The 16,537-nt window shown below is 34.8% G+C and overlaps 1 protein-coding gene across 8 annotated transcripts in view; it reads left to right on the top strand.

Annotated features, from left to right (window-relative positions):
* Window positions 1–16,537, top strand: part of LOC150086018 (uncharacterized) — a 576,308-nt gene that overhangs the window by 174,682 nt on the left and 385,089 nt on the right. For all 8 annotated transcript variants that reach the window (XR_016546983.1, XR_016546988.1, XR_016546987.1 and 5 more), the window contains exons 7-8: window positions 5,393–5,585; window positions 14,363–14,496. Coding sequence is in view for 1 of the 8 variants with exons in the window: in XM_090374334.1 (XP_090230460.1) it covers window positions 5,393–5,585; window positions 14,363–14,496 (327 nt within the window). In the remaining 7 variants the exon portion in view is untranslated. The remainder of the gene's footprint in view (window positions 1–5,392; window positions 5,586–14,362; window positions 14,497–16,537) is intronic.

Here is a 16,537-nt window from a genome sequence, read left to right as displayed (position 1 = left end):
CAATACACCATGGTTAACCTGTGTTCTTCTGTAAGCACCCTATTAGAGAATTAGAAGAGTGATTATCCAGTATCCTGGAAATTAATCTGTTCTTTCACAGAAATCAGTTATCTACACTTTCAGTAAATTTCACCTTTCTCTGTTTACATGTTAGGCACAAGTGGGCATTAGTTTGGATCAGGGCTTTTTAAAAAAGAAATTTCTTTAAAAATTTAAAATTACACGCTCTATGACCCCCCCCCCCCTCTATGGTGAGGCCTGAGGATAGCACCTTGTGTGCCTGTTCATAAGTATCGGCGGCGGTGCCTCCATAGCCAGGTGGGAAGGAGCAGCAGTGCGTAGCACACGCTTCTTGATTAGACCGGGGTTCGAGCCCGTCGCCACCAAATGCGGAAAGGTCAGGGAATGACCACCGCATTTCCCGGAGCAATATGGCCTTAGTTGCTAATGCTCCTAAAAAAAAAAAAAAAAAAAAGAGAGTACCGGCCCTGCCTGCAACTGAATATATCAAAATGAATATACAGCTATTTTTAACTGATTTTCCCCTCTTGGAAATATGGTAGTAGGATGTACAGTAGATAAGAGTATATACAGTATTCACTTTTTACAGTTTCCAATATGAAATTGCTAGTTATTTGGACACGCTACTTTTCATTTTGGGGAGTCGGGGAACATGATCATATTTCGCAGTATATTCAAAACCATCCATTATGTCGAGGTTGCACTGCATCTATAAATATGCTAAAATGTCTTAATTTTCCAATATAAATTTTGGTTTGTAAGCCTAGTATAACAAAAGATGTATATTCTGTTACTATTATTATTATATTCCATAATATTAATTTTCAGTTGTGGTGTTAACTTATTATATGTTTAATTCTAAGTTTAACTTTATGTTATTGAATAAGGGACCATCCATATATTATTATACATTAGACTTTTATAATAATGGCACCTTCAGGAATTCAAGGTGCCGATTCTTTAGTTATTTTGATTTTTCCATTATCTAGAAAGTTTTTTATTTTTAATATATTTAATATAGAAATAATGAGGCTAAATAAGAAATAGAGAGATTAGAATGTAATTTTATTAACTGCACATAAAAAACATAAACATGTTGATGATCCAATGTCAACCGATCCAATGTATTCTGTCATTAATACACTCCTACTTATGCTCTATTTTCTTTATTATACAAAGTTTAGTCTGCATGGGTAGCACAGTGGTATCATCACTGTCCTTCCCACACTGGGTGATAAAGGCCCTGGTTCGAATCTTGTCGATGATGCGTGGAACTTTTATGGGCTTTTTTCATTCCGTGGCTTAGTTATTCAGTCTCAGGTGTAGATAGCAAGGGTTTTTACCCCCTTCAAAAACTGGGGTTTTTCGTCCAGCAAAACAGGCAAATCAACCAGAGAACACATGCAATTTACAGACACAATACACATGGGTATATATATGAATTATTTTTCCAGGTGACCCTAATGTAATAGTTTGGATTATATCAAGTTTGTCACTAAGCTTTAATGTTCTTTTCTTCTCTATATGAAGTTTATTAACTTTAGGAGCCATAATGAGGGACTTTTAATTTAAAATGAATGTAAAACAGTGGTATAATCTCTGATATCAGTTCAGAATTCAATTTCAACATGGCGAACGTAAACAAATACAGTAATCATGTGACATGCCATTTTCTTTTTTTGGCACTGCAAGACATCTGCGGTGTATGTAAACAACCAATCTCAATGTGCTATTAGCTCAAATATTCTGTTATTTGCGGTGCCGCTATTTCGACAGTCTACTGTATAATGCTTCTTTAAGGAGGTTGGGGGGGGGGGGGGCTGAAATTTTATAATTTGCATCATGGAGTAAGGGAAGTGCTTAGGAGTCTGTTGTCATAGTCAAATTGAAATTTCAAAGTAAATATATATACAGTGGACCACACTTTATGATATTAATCCATTCAAGAGACACCATTGTATCTTGAAAATATCCTAATGTGAACCCAATAAAACTTTTTTTTTTTCCTTTTTTTTGGCAATTCGTTCCAAGACCTCGGAAGTTGAAATTTACTCTATATAACTAAGTTGTTTATCTCTCTCTCTAAAAGGTAATTTTTATAATGGAAATTGTACATGGTCACTAAAAAATTTATTAAAACTAATATATTTATTAAAGCACAACACAAAACACTTCAACTAAAGGATGCAAAAACAAAACATGCAGCCAACACATTTACAAACGCTGCTATTGGCTGAGAGGAAGAACTAAGTGCCCCAGTCAGAGAGATTTGTAAGCCAATTAAGTAGGTGCCGGTTAATGTGATCAATGGTTAGTAGAATCAGCTGCTTTATAGAATCAAATTTCAAAAACCAATTCAAATCATCAAAATGCACTACACTTTCATCGTTATCATATGTTCGGTTATAAGAATTCATTTTGAATGTCTTTCGGATATTTTTTGAATGCACATTTCTGGAGGTCATTACCATAATACAATAAAAACCAGTTTATTGGGCTTTTCTGTTAGTGCAATCCAGAGGCATTGCACTAACAGAAAAGTTAGTGCTGTCTCAAGGAATCAAGGGGCACCATATACCCTAGGAACTCTCCTCCCCTGGTACAATCTTATTATAAATGGATAGTAAAATCTTATTGCATTTGCGATAATACTGATAGCTGGAATTCTGTGGGTTTTTACATTATTATGGTGAAATGTGTTTCCCCTGCCATGATATGCTTTCATTCATATAAAAAACATAAATAAATTTTCAGTAATTTCAATAAACATTCCTATTTTTTAAGCTTTGTAAACTTGTTACTTCCTATCTCAGTTGCGCATATCCTGTTAGTTGCAATTTGTGCGTGCCCTGTTCTTTGTTATTGATTGCTTATCTTTTTTTACTGTTTTAAATTAAAAAAAAAAAAGTCAGTGAACAGAAATATCAGTTAGTTAGTATGTACATATTACAATATTAATTACGCTGTGTATGTAAGTTTAAATTTATTTTTATTTTGCTAACGTGGAAAATATTCCTCCTATTTTCGCTTATTAGAACCGCTATTTAATAGAATTAAAATTTCAATTCACAAACGTTATCACAATGACTGGCTCTTACTACATATTCTATAGTGAATGGTATTTTATTATGGAGAGTCCACCATAAAGTGATTTGGTTGTACAGTGAACCAATCGTGAAGCGGGGTTCCACAGCACGCATGCACAGGTAGTTCCTGCTTTGAGTTCTTTTTTCCCAATATCAAGTATCAACAGAATCGAAAATATGAACATTAATTGCAATAAATAAATGCTAAACATTAAAAATACGGAATTTCAAACCACTCGCATAGCTATACAGTACATTACTACTGTGCATGCATTTATTTGTTCAGGCAGAGATAAGGAGGGAAGTTCAACTCTTAAAGAATTTTGGAAAAAATTCCATATTTTAGATGTAATCAAAATAATACAGCGAGCCTGGGACAAAATTACAGAGAAGAACATGGTGTTTGGAATCAACTCTGTCATTTTTTTTTAATTTTGAAGTATTTCAAGAACTAGCAGAGATTGTACAAAATGAAATAGAAGCAATGGCTAACCTAACCTATTGCAGCTTGAGGTTTCTACAGTACTAATGTCACTGATCTGCTTCCAACATACAATGGAGAATTCACAACTGAAGACCTCCTTGAAATGACAAAATGTGGCGCTGAGGAAAAAGAACATTTAACAGATGAAACACTTGTTCGATCCTTTACTCTCAAGGGACTTTACAAAGTTTTTCAACACATAGAAAAAGCAATTGAGATTTTCGAGTCACAAGATTCAAATTTCGAGTGCACTAGAAAAGTTGCTATAGATTTAAAAAAATGCTTATGCATGCTATCAAGAAATTTCTAAAGAAAAGAGAAGACTGTCTTGGAAACACAACTCTTGAAGCATTTCCGAAGAAGAAAACAACTTCTTGTACTTCCAACAAACCAACGAGTGTCAAGCCAACAATGAATGATGAACATTAAGGAGTGTGCGTTTAGTCGATGATGATGGAGAAGAATAAACATTCTTTAAAATTTGTATGACTTAAATAATTTCTTTATTATTATAATTTGCTTAATTTTAATGGCTATGTTTTCATTTCTTTGGATAAATAAATCATTGTTTAAGCATAAACTATTGTTTTATTTACCTTTATTTAATATTATTTTGGTAAAATTAAAAATAATTAAAAATAAAAATAAAATTAAAAATAGAAACCCCCATTTTTACCATTACGTCTGTGGGGAAAAATTCCTGCTTTACGAGCTTGCGCTAGGAACAAATTAAATCGTAAAGTCAGGAACTACCCGTATATAAAATTTCTGGTTAGGCTAAAAAATCTACGAAATTTATGATGTTTTTTATACCATAGCTATTTCATTTAACCCTTTATGCCATAAAAAGCAAAATTTTTTTTAGATGATGAAATAACCTTATTTCATCATCTATATTATTTTAAGAGTAATCATAATTGTAGCATTGAATACTGTGCCTATTAAAAAAAAAAAAAAAAACAACACAAAAGATTTTTTTTATTATTGCTTACATGTATTTAATAAAGCTCTTTTATTAAAAGAAATGAGTAAACAATAACTACTACAAGTTTTGAGGATGAGGTGTTTGGTAAATATTTATCTTTATGATTTCTCTCAGGAGTAGTTTTTATAAAGCTTAAATTTAATACACTTTCCTCTAGTCATTCCTCAGGACATAGGACAAAGAATGATTCAGGTATTGGTATCAATTAAAAACTCTTAATGTTTTTTATAGCAAAGAATGAGAATTCTGTTCTATGTGGAACTTAGTCTGCAAGGTATATCATGCATAAAAATATAATATATCTTACATTGCTACTTTCTTGAACACATTTCTTTTTTAGAAATTTGTAGGAGTTTAGTTTAAATTCCAAAATGAACAAAAGACTTTTCAAAATCTTTTTATTCATTTAAATTCTTTCATAATTTTCAGAAAACTGGGCAATTCTCATTTTTATATATTAGAAAATTGCATTTTCCATGCAAGATTCTATAATAGAAACCTTGCACAGTAATTTATGGTTTATTGACATTTCCACCATAGAAAACTAATCCTGCATCTAGGACAATTTTCAGAACCGTATTTTTAGAAATAATTCATTTATTTGTCAATTTAAAAATGAGGATTATTTTTAATTTTTGTTTTAGTTTTGTGGCGAGATCTGGGAAGGGAACAAAACCCCAAAAATAAACATAATGAAATATGTAGATAGCATAGATGGCCATTAAAATTACATATTCTATTTTTATAATTTGACTTCTTTTTTATTTATGTGTATATTTTTTTAATAATTGTTGATAATTTTATTTTAAATTTCAGTTTGATCTAGTGCTGGAGATGGCACACAAAATGAGCACTCAGGAATCTCTACCTCTTGATGCAACGCATACAGGAAACAACATGTTAGATTCTATAACATCTCCCAATCATGTTACAGACAAGCTAATTTTCAAGCTACAAGATGTTGTAATGTTGACAGCATCTAATGTTGACCTTGACTATGCAACTAAAGGTATTTTTAATTGATCCATTCATTTACATGTGAGTGTGTGCATGCAAGAGTATACTACATATACAGATCTGCCAACCTTTATAAATCAGAAAATTTTTGATATAATTCAAATTTTGGTCTGAAGGAAAGCATGAAAAGTTTTCTCAAATATACATATTAATAATAAAGGCATAAAACAACAGCAAGAACAAAAAGTCCCTTATACAACCATTCCATTCTATCATGCTTTTCCTGCAAAATACAGCTGCCCCCTTAACATGCCAACAGAATATAAACTTCCTGAGCTCCAGTTTAGAAAGTTAGTTTTCCCAATAGTTAGCTTTTGTATCTCATTTTAGTGTGGGGGGGGGGGTTTGCAAAATTTATTTATTTTGTCACTACATTAAAATGAGATATAAAATCCCCATGATGCCTTATACACTTTAGTAAGACCCCTCTTAGTGCCATACTTTCTGAAGAAATTATGAAATCATTCCGAAGGAGCTCAATTGACTTACATCATTAACCTGGCAGTGGTGGCACCTTGTTTGACACAATATGCCAAATGACGTTATGCCTTTCACTTGTATCACAGAACTTTAACCAACTCCTATATGCAGAGATACAGTAAATCATTGATAAGGCTCCATGCACCATCATGGCCATCTGCTTATATGCATGTTAAGCTTCATGCGTCAGTGTATTGTAACACCCAAGTCTCTTTCCTCATTTACACTCTTCAGTCCTACTCTGCAAAATTTATTTATTTTGTCACTACATTAAAATGAGATATAAAATCCCCATGATGCCTTATACACTTTAGTAAGATCCCTCTTAGTGCCATACTTTCTGAAGAAATTATGAAATCATTCCGAAGGAGCTCAATTGACTTACATCATTAACCTGGCAGTGGTGGCACCTTGTTTGGCACAATATGCCAGATGACGTTATGCCTTTCACTTGTATCACAGAACTTTAACCAACTCCTATATGCAGAGATACAGTAAATCATTGATAAGGCTCCATGCACCTTCATGGCCATCTGCTTATATGCATGTTAAGCTTCATGTGTCAGTGTATTGTAACACCCAAGTCTCTTTCCTCATTTACACCCTTCAGTCCTACTCTGTCTAGTGTATCAATTATTCTGAAGTAATTTTCCAAACGCTGAAACTTACACCTGGCACCATTAAGACATAATTGCCATTTCTCTGACCTCTGTGAAGCCTGTCCAAATCACTCTGAAGGAACTCAGCTAACTTACATAATTTAATCTGGTAGTGTTTGCACTTGATCTGACGGAACCTTTAGCAAAACATCTATTGTGCATTATTCATAGATTCAAAATTAGTAGCTGCTACTGTCTGCCCTTCCCAATCATACATACAGAACCCATGCCCTTTTTTGTTACTAATTTTGTTGTTATGGAGAGTTAGATATAATTCGTTTTATATTTGAATTACTATCTAAAATGATTTTCTTATCTATTATTATTTATTTTACGAAACATGTTGGAGAATAGTAAGAAATAAAGTAATTATGGTTCTGCAAGAAGTTAGATATAAAATACCCTTAACACTAGATATCACACACATGCACCCCCCCCCCTAATATCATTCTAAGTAGAAGTATATAAAGTATAAAAACCACATTTTTTAATTTTTTTTAAACTTAATTTTTTTAATTAAAAAATAAAAGCAGTCCATTAAAAAAAGGTTGAATATTGGTACAGCTAGATCGCGATTAATGCGAGTTCGAATAATGTGATATTTGATTTAGTGTGAATTGTATAATGATACCAGGTCGCGTTTAATGTGAACCAAAATTCAGTTAATGCGAGGCTAGCACAGCTAGCCTCGCATTAGATGATTAGGCTTGCATTAAACACTTGTTTTTAATATGTAAAAACTGTGTGTGTGCGCGCGCGCGCGCGCACACACACACACACACACACACACACACAACTACAGTAGAGATGCCTTAAAAACAGCCTATGTATGGTCTGAGGATGGGTTTTGGCAAAGTTCCCGAAACATTACCTTAATGCATAATGATTTAGTAATAGACTGTCTTAATATTAGTGTTCTATAAGAGTGGTCATTCTAGAAATCTAGATTCCATGGGAAACTACCATGTAACATCCTTCCTCCAACTATATTAAAGGAATTTTTCTTCACAATAGTGTAAGACACCCAGTATATCTGGGGAAAACAATACTCGTGGAAGAGAAATGAATCCTAAGGCTAGCTGCACATTTCTAAAATATTTTTAAATTCCTAAGGCTAGCTGGACATTTCTAAAATATTTTTAAATTCCTAAGGCTAGCTGGACATTTCTAAAATATTTTTAAATGCCAATAATTAGAAAAACTATTTACATGAGAAAAAAAATCACACAATGTCCTGGCACTGCTACTCTCCAAAAAAAGAGAAACTGAAAGTATGCTGTGTGCTAACCATAAGTAGAGACATATGATAGCAATTTTTGAAGAACTTTCACATTAATAAATAAACTTAATGCATAAGCATATTAAAAAAAATAATAAATAAATAAATTTTGTTAGAAAAGAAAACTTGCTGAGAAACTAAATTATACATGAAAACCAGAAAATTTGCAGAACTGTTAAAGTTGGCAGGTCTGCAAGTGTACAGTGGTATATACAGTATTAAAAAAGTTTCCTCTATTGTATTGAAGAAAACTGTAAGTGTACACAGATTTCTGGATATAACTCTCTCACTCTCGATTTATTTAGGCATCTGTCATAACATTAAAACACTTCATAAACAACTACAGTAGAAAATTGTATTCTGCTGCCTAAGCCACATATTCACTGACTATTGAATGCCCTCATTGAATTGGCTGACTCTGAAGCCAGAAATTAATAGGTTTGCTTACCAGTTGCTTTATCACTGCTCCATGATAATGCACAGTCTCATATAATGCATTACATCCAGAACTCCTTATTCTCCTAGATTTGTACCTTTTAGTTCAGATCTTGTCCCCCTGACTTCTGCCTGTTTGGCAGATTAAGAAAATCTTCACTGGCAGTTGTTTTATTCTAATGAAGATGTTCAACAGGCAGTAAAATTGTGGCTTAACTATCAGATTCAACTTTCTACTACAGTGGCACAGAAAATTTGATTGTATTCTATGACAAGTGACTAAATAAATTGGTTATTAAGTGAAAAAGTAGTTGAATATGACCATTCACATGTAACCATTTTTTTTTTATCTCCCTGTGCTTTGTGTGATGTCATAAAGCAGTTTGTTGTTAGAAGGTGGAACCTTGTCTTTTGGATACATCCTCATAATAGAGTTAAGCTTTAAGATGCATTTTCAGATTACGAACCTGAGGGGGCATAAAGTAAAATAGAGAAAGGACAGTTGTAGAATAGATATGCAGAAATTTGCCTTTAGCCAGTGGGTGGTTAATTGCTGGAACAAACTTTCATCTGTCATTGTGGAAGTTGATAGTTTAAATAAATTCAAGGAAAAACTGGACAAACTTTTAGAGGGAATGGATGTGTGAAATTGGTTTTTTGTTTTTTGGCTAATGTTACATAAGCTCATACATTTTGGAAGCTGAACTTTAATTTCATACCAGTAGGCCTCTTTAGACCTTTTCAAATACAAGGTTACAGTGAATGCATTGAGTGAAAGATATATGTTGCTAAGATTTTATTAAAAATAAAAATGAAGATTTTAAGAATAATACTTCACTCTGTATTTAGCAAACTTTTCACTTCATTAGTTCAGATTAAAAGTCTGGAGTGATTGGCAGAGGCATCCAGTTAACTCAGTAATGCAGTAAATCTTTTGACATCATTTCAAATCCACTTTGGAATTTATTTTCAAGTCTGATATTTCACCACCTAGTTGCTCTAATCTGTGAACACTCAATACTACATTAAGGTACAGAAAGTTATTTGGAAATTTTAAATAGCACAGGGGAAGCGATTCTGAAAGCTTACATCAAATTGAGTAATTCTGACTTCAAATATTTTTCTTATATGATATTGTTGCTAAGTTTATAGCATTCTGAACATGTGATATATCTTTGTAATGCCCATCTGTGGGTTGAATAATGAGCAGTAATGTTTACCACAGTCTTTCCTTCAAAATTAGCACTAATATGAAATCTTAATTGGCACATACTCTGTCTTGTTGGAGAGAAATTTTTTATTCTGTTTGAATTTTGGTGTTTCTCTATAAAAATTCCTACAGATGTATATGATTACAACCATAGTATTTGTATCGCTGATTTTATTTGCTTTGAGTATTCATGTCAGCTACATGAGTACTGCTTTAAGTACTATGTATCTAATTTTTAGAATTACACGAACATTCTTGCTACATTTAGGTACAGTGATGGCTAAAGGCAAATTTCTGCACATCTATTCTACAACTGTCTTTCCTTAATTTGAATCTATGACCCCGAAGGTTCTTAATCTCATCAAGTGTAAGTACCCATCAAGTGGAAGAAGTACAAATTTCTGCACATCTATTCTACAACTGTCTTTCCTTAATTTGAATCTATGACCCTGAAGGTTCTTAATCTCATCAAGTGGAAGTCAGCATTGAGCCTGGGCGCCTCCGTAGCCAGGTGGGAAGGAGCAGCAGTGCGTAACACATGCTTCTTGATTAGACCGGGGTTCGAGCCCGTCACCACCAAATACGGAGGATGCGGAAAGATCAGGGAATGACCACCGCATATCCCCGAGCAATATGGCCTTAGTTGCTAATGCTCCTAAAATCCAAATAACGACGGCATTGAGCTTGCTCAAACCGATCAAGGCCTTATACACCTCGATCAGATCACCTCGCAGGTGCCTACTCTTCCGATGCTGCAACTTGCAAAACTTAAGCCTTTCTTGTTATTAGCTGAGTATATTACTACTCTCTGCCATCTCCCACTCAACCATCCCTTTATCCATTGCAGTAACTTGCCCTTAATGTCATACTGCTCCAATTTTTACAGCAGCCTTCCATGTGCAACAGTATCAAAAGCTTTCCTGAAATCAAAGTATATGATATCAAAATTATTTTTTTGCATCCAGTTCCTTTGTGACCGCATCGTAGTATCCAATCAAATTGGTCAGACAAGACTTCCTATTAACAAACAAACAAACAAACAAACCCATGCTGTGTCTGAGCTATTACTGCTGTCTTGTCTAGGTGATCCTATATCACATCTTTAACCAGTGACTCCATTAGTTTCTCTGGAACAGAAGTTAAACTAACAGGTCTATAATTATTTGTGTCACCCTTTGAACCCACTTTGTGAATTGGGGATACATTTGCACATCTCCAGTCCATGGGAATCTTTCATAATTATGACTAAGAATTTGCTTACTTCTCTTTCTGTCTCCTTTATTATAACTGGATTGATTCCATCTGTCCCAGGTCCCTTTTTTACATTTAACTTCAACAATTTCTCCTCCACTTTTCCCTCAGTTATTACAAAATCACTTAGCTTCCTCTTATAGTTTGAAAACTTCTGGCATTCCCCTCCTTGAATAACTCCTCATGTATGAATGTAGATGCAAAATACTCATTCATTTTATCAGCTACTTGAGCAGAATCATCAACAGTCGAACCATTTATGTTAAGTGGACCAGTCTGATTCCTCCCCTTCCTTCTAGAGTTTACGTAAGTAAAGAACTCTTTGCTGTCTTTCTATGCGTCCTTTGCTAAAGATTTCTCGTAATCTGCCTTTGCCCACCTAATCTTCTTTGTGACTTGATTACAAACTAGCTTATATCTGCCATAGGCTTCTGTGTCGCCTGATAATTTATAAGCATCCCATGCATTTTCTTCTCTGCCATGAGTCTCATTAATTCATCTGACATTCATTTAGGCCTGAACCTTGAACAGTACTTCTTAGTTGGTATGAAAAGCCTAGTAGCTTCTAAGATTAATTCCTTGAAGGCTTAATTGATTGATTGATTCCTTGAAGGATTAATTCCTTTCTAAGATTAATTCCTTGATTAATTCCTTCATTTAGAATTCACTGTTGGTAACATCACCAGTTGATCCCACTGTATAGAATTTAAAAGCTGTGTGAGACCACTGTAGTCACCTTTACGAAAACAAAAACGTTTTCCTTTACCCTTGATGGTAGTGACATCTTTAAGTAATTCCCATATCAGTACACTGTGATCAGTCACCTAGTGGTATTACTCCGTCTGGTTGCCCCTCGAACATGCTGTAGAAAACAATCCTCTAATAAATCCACAAAAGTCTTGCTAGCGTGCAAGTGATCAACCCACAAGTTTCAGTCAATATCTGGAAAGCGAAAATCCCCCATTACAAGGCATTCTGATTTACTGGCCCCTATTTCTCTGCACTCATGAGAGTCATTAGGCCTGTAACATACTCCTACTGTCCTACTCCCAGTGCATTCTGCCTTGGAGTTTGCCGCTGTGTTGCCTGATGCGCAGGAGTGAACTCTGGTGTTGAGTTGGGCAGCTGAGAGCTTGATGGGCCCCTCATTAATTTATTCAAGGCATTTACCCTACACCTCAAACTCTCATAGACACCCATCAGAAAGCTGAGTTGGTGCCTGATTTCTTCACAGTCTCTGCACCTGGCACATACAAAGACATTCTCCTTGGCTAGATCATGTCCTGTTCTAGACAGGTTTGCAAACATTTCACATTTTGCACATTGTTTTAGACTGTGATGCGTTGGAGAACTGCTCTCTTCTGTTCTCATGCGAGCCACTGCACTCTGGCTATTCTGTGAACACTGCTTTGTTGCTCTAGTGTGGGCCATGATTCCATTAAGTATAATTTAATTAACAATGAGCTTTAATAAGATTAATAAATTTTTCTGATTAATTGATAATACTTTACTAATCGAACAGATTTCTAATATAGTGCCACGTTTTTCGCTACGTAGTTTTACGTTAACCTTACGCTATTCCACGTCGTATAACAATGGCAGCATGTTATGAACATAAGATCTGCAGACACTAAGTATTAACTTTCAAAATTGCTATCTAAATTCAAAAATAAACCACCGATCTTGGCTAGAACTATAAAGCTACTTGTAGAAAATAATTTAGTATAATAATTAAATCAATAAACAACTAAATATAAATGAAAACTTAGCATTCGCCATAGCTGCAAAAATCTTGGTCAACGTGGTAATAACCTCAAACCCAAATCCATAACATCTCATATTGTGAATTCCTTAACAACAAGTTGCCTATCTTAAGCCTTGAAAAAAAATAATGCTTCCCTGATAGAGAAGACTGTTGTTACTTATTCTCGGGAGCAGCAGTGCGTAGCACACGCTTCTTGATTAGACTGGGGTTCAAGCCCGTGACCACCAAATACGAGGATACGGAAAGGTCAGGGAATGACTACCATATATCCCTGGAGAAATATGGCCTTAGTTGCTAACGCTCCTAAAAAAAAACAAAAAAAAACAAAAAAAAAAAACAAAAACCCAAAACTTATTCTCGGTGGGTACCACCACCCAGATGACCCTTTCAAGGCTATTTGTATCTTCATCAGTGAATGGGTAGGTACCCCAATGGTATAACAGCTAACAAACTAGTTGTGAATTAATTTCACAATATGAGAGATGCCAAGTCAGGTGTAGTTTGATACATATCTCAGTGTACCCACTTACTCTCAGTGGGTACACTGAGAGTAAGTAAAAACAAAGTACACAATCGGATGTACAGTTAAATTGATAAAGGATGACTACAGGATAGATGTCTGAACAAACTATCATCTAGTTTTGTGGAAATGGGTGTTTTTTTTTTAAAAATAAATTTAAGGAAGAATGAGACATTAGAGGGAAAGGTGAGGTGGGTAGTATTATTATTTTATTTATTTGTTTTTGTATGATGCTGTATAAAAAAGATGACTCATCAACCAGTGCAATACCGCCACTTTGTTTATTGGAGGCTTGAAATGGTGAAACCCATGTTTAGTCTCTAGAGCAAAGTTTCTGACAACCCATGCATGGTACTAAGTACTATAGGTTTTGATAGCTTTCGTGTTTGGGGTTTTCATAAAAAAAAAAAAAAAAAAAAAAAAATGCTTCCTTGCATCATTGCCAGTACCACTAATACTAATAAGAGACCATTGAGAGAGATGAGTATAGACAATGTCATGAATCTGTAGATAATGTCACAACAATTGCACTATACATAAGTATTTTTTATGTGTTGTTAAAAAAAAGTGTTAGTACAGATCTACCATTGTTGTGCCATTTGAGGTGATTTGTGTGCTGATGCAATCTAGTGAATATTACAATTTCAGATATTGAAAACACTCATATCATTAATAGTAGCTGTGATTTTATGAATAAATTTCATAAATTGTGAATTTAGAAAGTCAGTTGGCTGCCAAACTGTCATGAATTCCTAAGACCAAAGCATGTTATACTAAGTGTTAGCAAAATCACACCATTTCTTACAATTTATATGAACTGAAGAAGAGGAATGAAATAATAATAGCTTTCAGTTTAGATTCAAGCTCAGATTTATTTTTCTTTTCAGTTCATTTTTGTTTGGTTTGTGTGATGCCCTGAAAACAGTATATTTTAATTATAATTTTATATCTGCATACAAATATCACCTATGAGTACAACATTATTAGATTTTTTTCTCTCCCTTATCTAATTTTATAAATCTAGCAATGAGGAATTTTGTCTCTGCTTCCATTATTTTCCTTTGATCTCCTGTTCTGTTCCTTATAGCTATAATTTTATAATTATGTATTATATTAATAATTTGTTAAATATGTGAAAAGGATTTGTTATAAGGATTATTTTCTTTTCAGACACTTTTATTGACACAAGCATTAGCAAATTTAATGGTCAAGTAGTGGAAAAAGCACTCGAGCCATGGGATGGGCCTCCACCAGCAGAAGATGTAGATGGTCTCAGTGGCTTGGATGGTAATGATGAAAATGCAGTAAGTTATGGCTAATTACAAATTATTTAAATATAATCTAAAACAAAGGCTATGTACCTATTTTACATAATTTATTTTTATTTATTTATTTTTTTGTATGAAAACCTTAAACACAAGGTATTTGAAGTACTAAGTACTGTGCATGGGTTGGAGGCTGAGAAGATGAAAGAAGATATTTGTTGACATTAGACTTGAACTACTGTAGATTGTAATTTTCAGGAAATATATATGAAGGTTGTTCCAGAAAACAGAAGTTGAATGAATAAATGAGGAAGAAGAAAAGTTGGTTTTGTGAATTTGAAGTTGGACAGTAAAAGGATGCTGACTGGTTGCAGCACGAGCTTTGAAAGAGAGAGTTATAGAAGCCAATTCTGAAGAACAGTGCGTCATTAATTGAGTCATTAATTAACCTAACCTAACTTCCCTCTTTTGAATGGAATTTAGAAGTCTGAGAGAGGTTTTGGGGGCACTGCCCCAAATGCGGGAACAATATTCCATGATAGGGCGGATTTGCAATTTGTACAGAGTGAACAGCTGTTTGGCAGAAAAGAAAATAGCTCCAAGAGTGAAAGAGAAAATCCAGTTTTGTAGATGCAGAGGAAGCAATATTTGTAATGTGCTTATGCTAAGAGAGACTAGAAGTTAGAGTAATCCCCAATAGAGATATATGACCTTGCCTAAAAATTGGAGTGTCGTCGAAGATAAGCACATTAGCAGAAAAATCCTTTTTGTAAGATATGAGACAGGACTGAGTTTTAGAAGGATTGAAATCAACCAAGTTATCTTTGCACCACTGGAAAATTACCTGATGATCAGCATTTAAGGAATTGGTAGTGGATATTCAAGAGGTTGTAGCTATTTCCTCAAATGGGAAGGTGGAATGTAGTGTACTATCATCAGCAAAACTGTGGATTTCCTGTCAATGGAAGAAGGTCATTAATATACAAGGGGAAAAGAGTGGGAGAAAGAACCTTGAGGAACACCAGCATTAGTGGAGATGTTAGAAAACAGAGAGCCATCTACCATCTCCCATAGTGAGTGGAGAGAGAAAACTGGATACCCAATTACAAAAAAAGTTAAAACCATAGGTTGGAAGCTTATTTAGAAGAGCTTTATGCCAACCACAATCAAAAGCCTTTGAAATGTCAAGAGCAACTGCTTAAGTTTTGAATTTGTTCAGATGGGTAACATAAGCCAGAATATCACCAGTACAAAGGGTACTAGGAAAGTTTTGCAATACAGCTTTGTTTATTTAATTTTTTCAAAGTAATTTCCTCTACATTCAGTACACCTCTCCATCCTCCGAAACCAATCTTTAAACCAGTTCTGCCAAGTTTCACTAGGGAGTAAAGCACACTCGTTGTCCCAAGCCCGTAGAAGGTCCTCATCACTGGAAAACCGCCTCCCTTTTAGCTTCATTTTCACATGCGGGAACAGTGCAAAGTTGCAGGGAGCAAGGTCTGGACTGTAGGGAGGGTGCTCGAGAAGTTTCAGTCCTGTCGTGGTCAAATATTCGGTGCAGGCTTTGGCGCGGTGAGCTGCAGCATTATCGTAATGGAGGTACCAGGTGTGTCCATTCTTGACTTTGGCCGCAGGTTCTTCATAGATCCAATGACTTTAGGCAGGCATTGTTCAGTATACCATTTTGCTGTGACTGTCTTCTGCGTGTCCAAAACGACACGTTCCACAATTCCACTCGATTTGAAAAATACAGCTATCATTTTCTTCTTTACAGATCGAGATTTTCTGACAATTACGGGTGTGTCGTCATCATCAAAGACCCAAACTTTGTTTTGAGCTTTGGTCGGCAGATCGTAATAGTACAGCCAAGTCTCGTCACCTGTCACGATGTTGTTCACATACCGAGATTGTCCCTTATCAAACTTTTTTAACATCTCCCGGCACCAAGTCACACGTCGTGTCATCTGCTCTTCAGTCAGTTGATGCGGCACCCAGAGAGAACAAAGTTTCTTCACGTGCAAATGATCTTGCAGAATCGAATGAATTGCTGGTGCATTTAGGCCCAAACTATCCTCTATCT

The sequence above is a fragment of the Mastigoproctus giganteus genome, chromosome 5 (genome assembly GCF_048544385.1).
Source record: "Mastigoproctus giganteus isolate SK-2022 chromosome 5, ASM4854438v1, whole genome shotgun sequence".
Classification (NCBI taxonomy): domain Eukaryota; kingdom Metazoa; phylum Arthropoda; class Arachnida; order Uropygi; family Thelyphonidae; genus Mastigoproctus; species Mastigoproctus giganteus.
This window is presented reverse-complemented; position numbering and strand designations above follow the sequence as displayed.